At 38.2% G+C, this 14505-nt stretch overlaps 1 protein-coding gene across 3 annotated transcripts in view; it reads right to left on the bottom strand.

Moving 5' to 3' along the window:
• LOC131029831 (electron transfer flavoprotein-ubiquinone oxidoreductase, mitochondrial) overlaps positions 1–14505 on the bottom strand; it is a 283747-nt gene that overhangs the window by 158935 nt on the left and 110307 nt on the right. For all 3 annotated transcript variants that reach the window (XM_057960480.2, XM_057960481.2, XM_057960482.2), the window contains exon 9: positions 14420–14488. In XM_057960480.2, the coding sequence (XP_057816463.2) occupies positions 14420–14488 (69 nt within the window). The remainder of the gene's footprint in view (positions 1–14419; positions 14489–14505) is intronic.

Below are 14505 nucleotides of genomic sequence, written 5' to 3'. Positions count from 1 at the left end.
AACTCTTGAGACCATTACACAATGCTTCTGAATCCCAAATTCCCCCGACAGCACTGGCACAGAGAACCACGACGGAATTTGAGGGAGTACGAGATACTGCAAGGGCCGTCAAGGAATGGATACAAGGCATCAAAGGGAGGGGAGAATGAATCCTTGAAGAAGTGAAAGAAATGGCCCACCATCGAGAGGCCACCCTGGTCAGGCTATTAGAGGTAAAAAGGGAATCCCTCAGAATGCATGAAGTGGCTGCCACAACTCTTCCCCTCGTAAGAGCTCTCTTTTGGACCCAAGCACAAATCCCTACACTCTGCGACATCCTACACCCCCACGATATCGGCGTTTTCAAAGAGTGGTACTGGACTATCACCATGAAGAATGACACAAGAGAAATCATTGATAAAGAACACAATGCATGCGAGACAATTCTGAAAGGCATGCAAGAACTCGGCAAGACAATCCTCAGATCAATGGTCTCAGGATGGCAAAATGACCTGTCCGATGAAGTGATACAGCCGGACTGGGAGGAAAGACTGGGGACGGATAGGATCAACTATTCCGCTAGGGACCTAAGTTTTGCTTGTCAATTCCATTCAGACATGTTGTGCTTCGAGAGTAATCGTTCCAACTGGAAAGATGGTTTGAAGCACATAGACCAATACCTTGAAGGCATGCAATATAAAATTCGTCATCCTCCTATGCCTCCATTCAGTTTGCTATTCCAATTGTGCATCAAGTTCCAGGAGTATGTTCCTGAGGAACGTGCAGCAAGTCGGGACCTTTGGCAAGAATATTTGCATGGTGAGGATGAATTCCCGGAAAAAGGATGTGAATCTGGAAAAGAGAAAGTGCTTTTTTCTTTTGAATTTTGAAAAGTGCACTTTTTGGCCAAAGGGTCATATTTGACTTCCAAGTCAACTAAATGTAAACTTTATGTGTGTGCACCTTTTTGGATTATTTTGGATAAGTTTTAATTACCTTTTTGGGTAGTTATTACTCCCTTTGGGGTAGTTGCTGATATTTACCCTTCATTTATGGGAATGGGTACTCTTTTGTAAAGGATGAATCTGGGCCACTTGTTTAGATTAGATCTTGGCCATTCATCCATTTTTTAAGCCTATTTAAGGGGACTGGTTTTCCCTCATTTTGTAAAAAATTCATGGATTGTTGCTGAAGCTCTGGCGAAATTTACAAGATTTAATGCAAAGTTAAGACTGTTTCAAGTTTCCTTGTGAGTGCATGGTCTCCTTCATTAATTTAGAATTTTCAGTTATGTTTCTTTCATTTCTCTATAGCATTTTCTAGATAAACATCTGATAGAATCCTTGTTGTTCATACCATTAGGGGATGACTGATTGTCTTTCCTTCTGTATGGTTAATCTAAACCTTTCATATGCTTAGTTCGGTTATTGAATGCTCACTGAATGAATGTTAAAGTTCTGATGTTGTATTTAGTAGCATGAAAACTTAATTTTCCCTTGAAGATCGCACTAGATTGATGCAAGTATTGTGCTTTAATGGCTAGTGATATTTAGTCTAGTTATTTGGAGGTGTCTGTCTATTTTTTGAATATGCTATCCTAGTTAAATAATTTAGACTTTCTGTACCTCTCTCTCCCTATCCCTCTTTTTTCCTTTTTTTTATCAAGAAGAATCTGCAGTCCTGCTGAAACAGTATCATGCAACTAAAACCAATCGATAAACAAGACTGTTAAAGTTTTAGAGAACTCATCCAGCAATTGCCTATTTTACCGTAAGTCCCCTTGTGTTTCTAGCAAAAACACATCAAACCACTGAGTAATCCTGCAGTCAAGACTTGACAAACGAAACCTTGAGGTCGTCCCATTTGATCAAACATGAGAAACAGCATTAAGGATTTCCTTATCTCAAGAGAGGATAGGATACTCAGTGAGTACATTTTATTCTGTGTTGGCCGGATGGAGTCGTAGCAATGCGATTTTAGACACGTCAACACGACCAAAGTGGAGTAGTGGCAGCTTGGTGCGAGGCCTTTCGCTCTTCTGCCATCGTACATTCAATGTCTACCCTAGCCTCCCGGAGTCTTTCTTTCTCCGTGCGAGGGTCAGGGTACGTGGCTTTTTGACTTTGCAATCTTGTGATTGCCAGTACATCTTCCTCTGGTTCTTTTACCTCCAGCATATTTACCCCTTTTTGCTTTGGACACTCAGTGTCCTCGTGATTCCCCGGATTGCACAACTTGCACAACAAACTCCCCGCATTGTCTCCATTTTGACATTCCTGCGCAAAGTGACCCCATTCATTGCATTTTCGGCATTGGATCATGGGACGTCCTTTTGCGTCATACTGAATTTTACTCCTTGGCGTGTTATTGTTGGACCAATTGTTACCCCGCCAGTTGTTACGGTACCCTCCGAGAGAGGCATCCGAGATTGCTGCCAGCTTCGGAGGTGTCGCTGGCGGTGTGACTTGGTCAGGTTGGGTGAAGAGCACTTGGGTGCTCTATGCTTTCAAGTTGTATGGGCATTCCTTGATGGAATGTACCATTACTTGGCAGATGTCCTAGAAGGTTTTTCGAGGGCAGATCCCCTTAGTGTGCCCTTTTGTCTCTCTTACAGTCCGTGCACCATAGTTCCCTTCCCTCACCATTTTCTTTGTCAGCCTTCAGTCCTTTCATTATTCTCATCATATCCTTTTGGAGTGCTTGTATGGTCTTAGACTCCCCGTCGTTGTCTTCATCCATACTATCACCATCACTCACGTAGTGCTTCCCTTGAGATGTCTTATTCTCACTTTCAATATCCATACCATAGTTGTATGCTTCGTCATATGAGGGCGGAGGGATCACCTTCATCTTCCATTTGAGGGACGGTACCAGCCCTTCAACAAATCATCTCTTCTTCAGGCCATCAGTCGGCTGGTTCTCCATTTTGTTCAGTAGTTCCCTCAGCCTCCTATTGTAAGGCCACACACTTTCACTTTCTCCCTGCTTGGTATTGTAAATCTCTGCCACGATTTCATTGTCATCTTGTAAGAGTTTAAACTCCTCCTAGAAAGCCTTCTTCAAGTTGTTCCATGATGTTTTATATTGGGCATCCAGATCTGTATACCAGCCAATTGCTATTCCTCGCAGGATGGCCGGAAATGCCTTCAATCAGTAATCCCGGTCGTCTTGGTTGTTTGCCTCCCAGATGGTCACGCATGACTTACAATGTCGTACGGGTCCTCCGACCCGTCGCCCATGAACTTCGGGAGCTTCTATTTCTCTAGAGTGTGTTCCATTGTCTTCGTCTGGAGGGTTTTGTGTAATGCCTGAAGGTTATTATATGCCTAGAAGATATTATGTGTCTACAAGGTACCATACACGCCTGACCGGGTTGGACCGTATTGCTCCGTCCACAAGCCTTCTACACCTCCACCCCCGTCCTATAGTCCCTCCTTCCCGGATTTTCTGGGTTTGACCCTCCTATTTTGTTTTCCTCAATCAATGACAAATTCCTGATGCGAAGTAGTCGTTTCAAAGACGTTGGTGATCTCTTCACGCAGGTCCCGTACTGCCTCCTCTCCCTGTTCAGAGTACTCCGACAGACTGCTCTGTGACTCAACTCCGGAGTCTTCACTCGACGTTGAGTGTGAGGCTTGGTCGGCGAGATCCTCCACCGCTAAGTCTGGAAGTGCAGATTCCTGGCGACCTTCTCCAACTCCTTCCACGTACACGGTCTCTGTCTATCGCGACTACGACTCTGATTCCTAGTACGTCTCTCCGGACTCCTTGAGTCAGCAACTTCCCTGAGTCGTCGACTCCGCTCGGCCTGTTCTTTTATGCGGAGGGATCTCCGTACGTTCCCCTTGTCTACTCCTCCAGTGGTAGTAGTACATCTGTCTTTGTTTGGCCATAGGGGCATTAATTGTCGGTGGTACGACGTCAGCTCGTATCCCTTTCCTCTTCCTCCCTATGATTTTGCTCTTCGTACCTTTGCAATACTTGTTGTCGACGGAGTTCCTGTGCAGTTTCCTCCCTTTGGTCTTGGAGTGCAATCAGATTTCTAGCGAGCAACCTTGGAATGCTCCCGAGCAGATCAAAGACGGGAGTGTTGACGATGAGTTCACCACGTACCGTGCCTTCAGAGACGGCTCTCCTAAGCCTCCCTTTGCACGTACTACATGACCGACACGTCCCACAACTCTACCAAGTTTGTCGTCAACTAATCCTCTCGTGCCTCTTTCTCAATTCTTTATTCGTGTGTTTCATTGTCCATGACAGTCAATTGTTGGTTGAATGGCCGGCCCATTAATTGATTCCGCCTGCAGCCATGGTTATTTCCAGGTTCGTACTAGCAACGGCACCAAAATGTTTGGTCCCTACGGTGAGGTTGGTAAACTCACAGATAACAGAAGTCTTCAACACAAACCAACAACTCATGTAATAAGAATATTTATGTATATTAAAGCATAGATAACAATCACAGGAAACACAAGTATAGTAGAAGTATGATATCTTTATTTCATTCCAAATTATGCCAGTACAAGGCTAACTTGTCGAGGTTCCAACAAAACATTATATAGACCCAACGATTGGCCAGATTGCCAACCGTCACAACCTACCAACTACCCCACCAGAACCTTTCGGCATACATAACAAATATAACACCCCGACAATTATAAACTAATCATGTGTTATTGACCACTAACGACAAAGGTCACCATTGCGCTCAAAAGACCCAAAAACCTTAAGATCGCCTATGAAATTGTCAAAATTGGAGATCAATAAAAAAAATTGGTATTTTTATTCATTTGAAAACATAGCAAAAAAAAAATTATAATTAAAAAAGGAGTTCAAAAAGCTTTTAAAAAAGTCAAAAGGACAAAAGGTAAATTTAGCAACCTATTTTTAGCCCTCCAAGCCTTAAAAAGCAGTGTGTGGTTTTTTGTACATAACTTCATCATATGAATTCAAAATTAAGCAAACCAGATATCATAAGAAAGTTGGTTCCAATGCTGATCTTATTTTGCAGGTAGTTTGATCAGATTCTACACCAATTTTCCGTAACAGGCCTCCAAAGTCAGCCTTCAATTTTGTGCTTCCACGGCCATATCTTACACATCCGGACTTCGTTTTTCGACTTCCATACATCATCAGAAAGCTCTCAGAGCCCCCTATTCAAATCTTACGTCCTTTTCTATATAATTTTTCTTAGGTGCCGAGAAAAATCAATCGTCTTTTTTGGGCTACATGCAAATCGGGTCTCTATTTGTATTGAGTGTTTCCGTTTTATATCATATTTGGAGATTATCTCAAGTGAATTATGTATAAAGGTTGTTGGTGTAAATATTGTGGGAGAAAATCATCATGGACATGAAATGTGTCCTAATTTCTCACATAATGCTTTTCAACTCTTGAGTGTGCATTAAAATCTCAAGTTGCTCCTTCTCCACCAACAAAGACAATTGTTGTACCTTCATTGATTGAGACCCTTATTCCAGTAAAGCGGGATAATTCATCTATTTGTCTTCCCAATTGGGATTCCTATTTGAAAAACATTGCTTCATTGTTTGCAGAGTCTCATATTTCAAATTTGGAGGACATGTTTGAAGGTTTATCTCTCTTATTTGATGACAATCATAGCACAATTGTTGTCACATCATGTTTGTTTTTGGAGCTTGTACAAAATCAATTTCCATCAGTTCGTTGTTTGTCACCTTCTATTGTGATTGGGCATGTACTTGATTGGTTTGTGACATCTTCATCATTCAAGGACTTGGTGACACATGAGCAATTTTTAGAGACATCATCATATATTTGGATTTGCATTCCTACATCTTCCAATTTATGGGAGTGGCTTCTCATATCTCCAATGGATTGGTTTCTTCTAAAGGGAAGACATGTTTGTAGGCAATGGATCATGTTTTGTCTTTAGGCGTTCATCATTACCACAAGAGCTACTTTTAAATTGGAGGAATTCTTATCCTCATTCTCTCTCCTATAGGGGGTATATTTATTGTACTTCAATGACCGATTTTAGACTTAGGGGGCCACTTGAAGTCTTTCATTTTAGTCAAATATAGTACCCTTTTCTTTTTCATTACATCTCTTGCTTTTGGAGAGGGGTTTTTTCTCAGGGGTTTTTTCTCCTTTTCTTTGTTTAGAGAGACCTCATTGGTGTGAGTTGCATTGTTTTGCATAGGTTTGTACATGAGTACTGTTGTGACCTATTTCACACATCACTCCATTGCAAATGGGGACCCCCTGTTTTTGCTTTTTAGGCTTCTACTTTGGCGTCGCAACTACTAATCACCAGTCTTTTTACAATGAGTTAGAGTTTTTGAGAATTCATCCCAAGCCAAGTTGAGAAATCATGCTCAGAGTCATGTATGAATGTTATCAAAGTGCTTAGAAAGTCTGAAGGACAAGGATCGCAATTGCTTTGGGTCATTTCTGACAACTTGCTATTTTTAGAAATTTCTGCTTTTTGCTTTTTTCTGCTTTTTTGAGAGTGGCATATGGGTTTTGTTCCTCAAGTCATTTCATCTCTGCCCATGTTCTCGGAATTTGAAAATCTTGTCTCTGGGTATAAAAAGCAGGGTTTTGAATTTTTTGCTTATTTTTTAGATTAGGGTTTTGTTCTTTAGGTCATTTCAATCTTGCCCATGTCTTCAGATTCGAGAAATTTTGCCTATGTATAAAAAGAAAGGATTTTCTTCTTTTTTTTTTTTCTGAGATTAGGGTTTTGATCTTTAGGCCATATTATTACTACCCATGTTCTCAGAATTGAAAAATTATGTCTTTTAAGGGTAAAAAGCAAAATACAAACCCAAATTAGGGTTTTGTCATAGATGATCAGCCATATGATCAGTGCCCATGTTCTCAAATTTCAAAAATTAGGTCTCCAAGTGCAAAAAGCAAAATGGAAACCTAATTAGGGTTTTGTTCTAGATAAATTGTTGATCAAGTAGAAAGGTTACATTGAGAGATGGCACATTGAAAATTTCGCCTAAATTGAAGAAATGAAAATGGCAGATGATCAGTCAAGTCCGCCCAAGAATGTCAAGCATGGAAGATGTCCAAGCATGATCAAGGTCTGCCAAGGCATAAGGAAGTTGCCCAAGTGAAAATGTCCGAAACTTGGTAAACTCCTACCAAGGGTTAACGAACTCATGGCAGTGGTGAATCAAACTCCTACCAAAGGTGAAGCTCATTCACACACAAGGATATCTAACAGTCTTCGAGGTCCGCCTCATGATCAAGCAAAAATGTCCGACACTTGGTAAACTCCTACAAATGGTTAATTAACTCTTGGAAAAAGTTAGTCAAACTCCTACTCAAGGTTAAGCAAGCAAAACAAAAAAAAAATTAAACAAAGCCATGGAAGTGTAAAGCAAGTTGGAAAATAAATTTGTCACATAAAAATTTTTAATTATTTTCCAAAACTAAAAAATTATTTTCAAGAGAAAAAATTCTACACTGAGAAAATTTTCAAACAAAAAAAAGAAAATTCAAGAAATTCAAGAATTTTGGAAAATTCTAGAAGATTCTTTGCTTTTTTGGCAAAGGATGAAATTTTGAGAGGAAAATAAACTTTCCATTTTGGAAAGACTTGAAACAAAAAACAATTAAATAATTAAAAAAACAAAAAATAAAACTTCTAAGTTTAAAAATCCTAAATTCTATATATTTTCAACCATTCACTTTCACAATTCATTATTCAGGTTGAGAATTTGGAGAGCAATTGAGAAGAATTTTTCTCTCAAAATTTGTGAATTTTGAATTTTTGAAGAGAAATTTTCCAGAATAAAATTCTTCTAAGTGTTGAAATCAAGAAATTAGGTGCTTTTTTCGATTTTAAGACAGAATTTCAGAGTTGAAGGTAAATTTCAGTCATTCAGAGATTCAATCCGACTGAATTTTCTTACCTTTCTGTCTTATTTCTCTCAATTTTATCAATTTCTTGGCCAAATCCTTCACTCTCAGTCCGTTTTTTCACAAAAACTTAACCTTTTGACAAGCTGAAAGTGAAATTTTCAGAAAAGAGGATTGAAAATCAGAATTAAAATCTTAAAATAATATGGAATTTTCATGTGTTTTGCAGGTTAAGGCAGACAAAGGTTGAAGTTTTCCTTGTTTAGAAGCATGGAAGATCAAAATTAATGGTATGAAGGCCAAATTCCAAAGAGAGGAATGGCAAACAAAGGTTGAAGTTCGCCTTGTCTAGAAGCATGGAAGATGGCACATGGCTGTCCAAGTTGAAATTTGCCCATGATAAGGGAACAAGGTTTGATCAGCTTGGAATCATGTCAAAGCCTAAGCGCATTCAAGAATGGCACATAGACTTCCAAGTCCACCAAGGTCAAGAAGGACGGCGAAGGCAGCATGACAAGGAAGCATGTCCAAGATACACCAAGGTTCGCCTTGTCTAAGATGGCTAAGACTCTTCAAAGTCCGCCTCATGCACAAACAAGTTGTCCGACACTTGCTAAACTCCTACATTCAATTAAGAAACGCATGCCAAGAGTAAAACAAACTCCTACTTGAGGTTAAGAAGAACAAACATGTCAAGGCACATGTGAAGTCCGCCAAGGAAATAATTTTCCAATGCTAAGCCAAGTCTGCCTTGGCATCAAACACATGAAGTCCTCCCATGATCAAACACACCAAGGTTGGCATGAGACTCTTGAACCCCGCCCAAACTTGGCATAAGGCTGTCCAAGTCCGCCCTCCAAAAGCAACGCAAGTTTGGAAAGAGATTGTCCAAGTCTGCCAAAGTGGCAAAGGATAAAGCAAACAAAGTTGGCAAGAGACTTTCAAAGTCGGCCAAGCATAAGAAGACAATGTCTAAGCTTCTGCAAACCCCACCAATGCATAAAAAGGTTGGCAAATGAACATCAAACTCCGATCTGCAGTCAAAGGGAAAATCCTAAGGTCAAGTAAACTCCACCCATGGGTTAGGATGGATAAAGCACTTCAAAGTTCGGCACAAAAGAAAGCAAACATTGGAAAAACAAATAAAACATGAGCACATGACCAAACATCTGCCAAGTCTGCCAAAGAAAAAGACATGGTTAAGAGAAAGAGATATGGCAAGGCTTCCTCCATGTCCACCCAAGAAGAAAAGAAAAAGGTTTTGGCAAGAAAGAATTAAAAGATGGCAAAGTCCAACTTAAGCAAATTGAAGTTGGCAAAACATTGGCCAAGTCCGACTTGGCATAAAAGACTCCAAGTCCGCCATAAAGACAAGGTTGAAAGAGAAAAGCAAAGAGATCTTTGGACAAGGTTAGAAAAAAATACAAGTTAGTAAGGTGAATTCCACAAAGGTTTGCCAGGAAGGATAGACATAAACATTCCAAGTTGGATAGGCATAAATGGAATATGTGAAGATGCCTAAGCAAGACATGAAAATTTGCCTATGGCTCAAGGATAAGACATGAAGACAATCGGTTTGTCATGCCAAAGACACAAAAATGGCTAGGAAAAACAGATTTGACAAAGTAGCACATGATATCAAGGGTCAAACAAACGAACGGATTGAAAAATAAAAGTTTGACACATAAAAAATCGCTCTGGAATTTTCCACAACCAAATAGAATTAAATTTTGCACCAATTGTTGGAAGAGAAACAGGAAGAAACAAGAAGAATAAAGAGGGAAAGTAAGGAAGAAGATGAATAAAATCATTGGCCAAGGGTGGAGTTTGTTCTACTCAACACAAGCTAGATCCAAAATTGAAAGCAAATCCACAGGCAAAGTGTGTCTAAGCATAGAAATGGTCAAAATCTTGACTAGGTATTGAAGAATCCACATGAAGGTGCCACAAAATAAAATTAACTAGCCAAAATTTGGCTATGGGAGATACTTCACAGAAAAGTTTCAATTTCCTCCATTGTGGCATAGGCACAAGGCTTTCCAAGAATCAAGAAAGAAAGTCTTCAGACTTGGCAAAATATAGAAAGAAATTCCAAACTTCTTGAAGGATTTCATCTCTTGAAGAGTCAAAGACAAACTCCCAATCAAGATTAGATAGTGGCAAGAAGACTATTCCAAACAAATTTCCAAACTTAAGCAATTTTTCACAAATTGGAGAATACAAGGAGGACACTCAACAATAAAGTCAACATGTCCAAGTTCAACGAACTTGACTTATCCAGAAGCTTCTAGAAGGAAAACTTTACAATGCAACAACCTTCTATTTTATTATTGGTTTATATTTAGCAAGAAGGACAAGTGTCCTCAAATGTAATTTTCTCATTGGTCGAGAGGTAGCTAGTTGTAGCAAACCCTAATTAGGGTTTTATTTTGTAATCCATAACCGTTGATTGAAAATCAATCCTAGCCATTGAATTGTAATTGGGGAGCCTATAAATTGAGCTCAACCCCTCATTTGTAAATTATGCGATCATGTTGCAAAACATGTTGAGATAAGTAATTGTTGCGTATGATTGCCAAAGTAATAAGTAATAGATTGTTCGAATTGATGGTGATTTAACTCTTTTATTTTGGAATTTGCATGGTTTTGTCCCTCATCATAGTTTAGATTTCATTTCATGTATGTTAGAAGAATGCAAGATTTGATAAGTATTGATTTATGATGAATTTCTGCTCATACTTTTGATGAACAGATGATTTTTGTTCATTGTGTAAAGTTAGTCTAAGCTTATTTTGTGGAGGTTTAACTTCTACTTTGAGTAATATTGTTCAATTGTTGGTATTATTCATAAGTATGAAAGTCATAAGCACATCCCTTGAAGATCGCACTCATTTTGTGTAGTTGCCCTAAGAGAGGCGAAGCAAAGTGTTGTTATTGAAGTCACCTAGTCAATGCCGTCTCTTGAATTCTTAGGAATAGGTTAGAATTTCTGAACCCTTATCTCCTTTTCATTTTTCTTGAAGTCCATGATCCAAGTCCCAGATGATAGAGCTTCATTGTCCAAACCTCCATTGTGAATTGAACATGCCAAGCGTAAGTCCCTTTGTGTACTAACAACATATCACAACGCCCATTGAGCTTATCCGCATGTCAAAGCCTGACAAAAGAAACCTTGGAATCGCCATATGATATTAGCATAAACGGTGATTTTTCAAGAGAGGATAGAGTGTCTTTAGATATTTTATTCTAGTGTTTGGTAGATGATAAAACAGACACCAACAAGTACCTAATCAGGCCTTTATTGTCGAGACTCATTCATGGATGCATTTTGCATTCATATTAGTTATTTAGCTTATCCCTAAGTTGATCTTAAGGGGAGGTGTTGGAGTAATTTTAAGACAATTATCTAATTATTTATTGATTAGCTCATTTACTTGTCTTTTCACTTAGGCTAAACTTAGATGCTTTATTTTGTCTAGGTGTTATGCTTTGTAGTTTGACTTCACTTAGAGGCACTTCTAGGTAGCTTTTATAACTTGTAGTTGACCTTGATTTAGCTCCTACTTTGCATTGCTTTACTTCTAAGTTTAGGATTAGGGTATCTCTTGCTTTCTGTGAAGCAAGTAATTCATTCATTGTAATTGTGCCTCCAATATTGAATCTTCAGCTCTTTTGTGCAATAATACAGAATTCTTTGGTTGTTATAGAGACTACAATCTTTGCTTGATATTTTTGTGAGATAGGTGTTTTCCTTGCAGATGAATCTTGGCCCCTGTGGTTGATCATCAACTTCTACATGGTATCAAAGCGCAATCTTAGCTCCTACAATAAATAGGACACATATCCTTTGAACATTAACTAATAAATGATGAGGTTAGGTACATTGGACTTTGTGCCTCCATATGTAGTAGTTATCCCCCTCATTTGATGAGTCAAGTGCATTGAATTTGGATGCCTTGCCTTGGAAGGATGTGATTGGGTTGAAGATGACTAGGCACCATCTAAGCTTACTCCTTGTAGATCATCACAAGTGTTTGTGATTTGAGCAATATCTCAACATTTCCAAGCACCTAAGGTGATTAAGATGGTGGTGGGAGATATTCCCAAATTGCATCATCTTTGGTGATCAGGTCTTCTAACTTTGATTTACTTTTCTAAACTATCTCCTTGATCATAGTTGCATTCTCTTTCCCTTGTGTGGAAACTCCTTCCTTGTGATGTCTAGAACTTGTTCTTGCATTGCTCTCCATTTTGAATCCCCTATCTTAGATTATCTCCTTATCCTGACAAGTATTCTTGGATTTCCGAAGGAAATTCAAGATAGTCATATGTTCCTTGATGTTGATCTCTACACTTGCCTTGTTGAGGTCCTTATATTTGATTCCTCGAACCTTGAATATATTGACTCCTCCAATTGGTAATGTCTTCTCTCTATCATTCCAAGATTCAATCACATGAAGGATATGAATCAACATCAAGATAAGGATCATAGTACAAAGTCTACATTCCAAGGGAAAACTTCACAAGATAACACAAGGGGGGATTCAATTTTCTAATCATCAAGGAGAACTTCACAAGAGTACACAAGGAAGGAACATATGACTATCATGAATTTCCTTTGGAAATCCAAGAATACTTGCCAGTTCAAGGAAGATAATCCCAGTTGTGCAACAAAATAATACCTCTACATTAATGCAAGATTAAGGATCGAGTTACATCATAAAGTCAGAATCTTCAAAAACAACATAAATATCATCAAGGTGGAATACATAAGAAAGCATCACAAAAGGATCAAAGTCAAGGGCAACAACATGCTCCACATTTCAAGTTCAAGATATCACAAGGACAAAGATTCCCAACTTAGAGGATGGAAATGCAAACATGATCAAAGAAGCAAATAGTTTCAGAAGAGTTAAGCAAAGTCATAAATTGACTTGATCATGCTAAAATGATACAATTTGGGAATATGTCCCATCATCATCAAATTCAGCAATTACAAAATGTTGAGTATCAAGAGATATTGCTCAAGATGGAGGATTTCCTCATCATGATCTACAAGAGGCATGATGATGTGGCATCTAATCATATCAACCCACTCAAGTTGTGCCACATCAACATGTCCAAGCTTGTTGAACCTAATTCATTCAATGGATGGAGAAGTAACACGTGGTGCTTCATCATATATTGTTTATCTTGCCTACCTTATTTTCTCATTGGTCTATATTCAATGTAGTAGATGTGTCCAATTCAATGTAATGATCTCATTGGTCAAGAAAGAGTTTGTCGTAACAAACCCTAATTAGGGTTTCATTGTTAAATCTCAGCGATTGATTTGAGAATCAATCCTAGTCCTTGAATTGTAAGTGGATATCTATAAAAGACCTAGCCTTTTCATTTGTAAAGGTTAATAGTTCAATAATAGCTAGCAGTTAGAAGTAGAGTAGAGTAGGAGGATGAAGCTTGAAATTGTTGCCAAGTCATGTTGAAATCAATTCAATGCTTTCATTAAAGTTATGGTGGACGTATGTGTTTTGTTTCTACGTTTTGCATAATTCCTTGTTACTTCTCAAGATTAATTAGAGTTCATTGATTATGGTCGATGCTTATGAAGATATTGTGATGAATTCTTTGGTTCATACTTTTCGTAGTTTGTTGATTGTAAGCTACAGTGAAAAGTAAGTCTAAGCCTCATTATTGTGCTAAGTTTGATTGTGGATACTTGTTCAAGTTGTGTCAACATTGGGTATTTGAGTGATGCATTCACAGTATGAAAATCTTCTATTTCCTTTGAAGATTGCATCAAGTTTGTGTAGTAGTTGTCATTATGGCAAAACAAAACTTGGTTTGAGAGATTTGTCTATGAAGTATCATCCATTATCATCATTGTTCTTAGGAGTAGATTAGATTTCCTATCACTTATCTCTTTTGCCTTTATTTCCAAGCAAGAGAATACAGATTCTACGTTCCAGCAATGTTTATAAATGTAAGTCCCTTTGTAATTCCAGTAAAATCATATCATAATCACTAAGTCTATCCATAGCATTTAAGTCGCATAGTTCGCGTTGTAAACCTTGGAGTCATGTCATTTGATCACGTTGTATAGCATATAAGGTTTCTTTGTTCAAGAAAGGATAGAATACCTTGGTATTTTATTCTGTCTTCGAGGTGTCCTAAAAAACACATCAACAATACTTAATGTCAAAATCATAAGCCTGTAATTTGCTAACCCACCTTTGCCACTTTTCATTCAAATATTTCTAGTTGAGGAAGTATATCAAGCTATTATGAATTGTCCTTACCACAAATTTACTCCCTACAAGATAATAATTGAATTTAGCCAGTTCAAGCATAATGGCTAACATCTCCTTATCATAAATAGAAAATCCTCTCTCCTTGAGTATTCTACTCTCAAAAGCTATACATGAGTAGACAGAAATTAAATTAATATTAGCATAAACATAAGCACAAAGAACCAATTAAATATAAACTTTATGGCAAATCATTGTTGGTTAACTAGAATTTCAGGAAACTCTCTTAATAATATAATGCACATTTAAAAGTTGTGAAAATTGAAGACTGCAATCACCTGGAACTCTTCATAGGGACTTAAGTAGGGATTCGGATAATTCAATGCAACAACTAAACCAAGTGAAACCTGCATGTCAACCCTAT

This window comes from Cryptomeria japonica, chromosome 6 (assembly GCF_030272615.1).
Source record: "Cryptomeria japonica chromosome 6, Sugi_1.0, whole genome shotgun sequence".
Taxonomy (NCBI): Eukaryota; Viridiplantae; Streptophyta; class Pinopsida; order Cupressales; family Cupressaceae; genus Cryptomeria; species Cryptomeria japonica.
The sequence above is the reverse complement of the archived record's forward strand: the minus strand, read 5'-3'. Positions and strand labels throughout refer to the sequence as shown.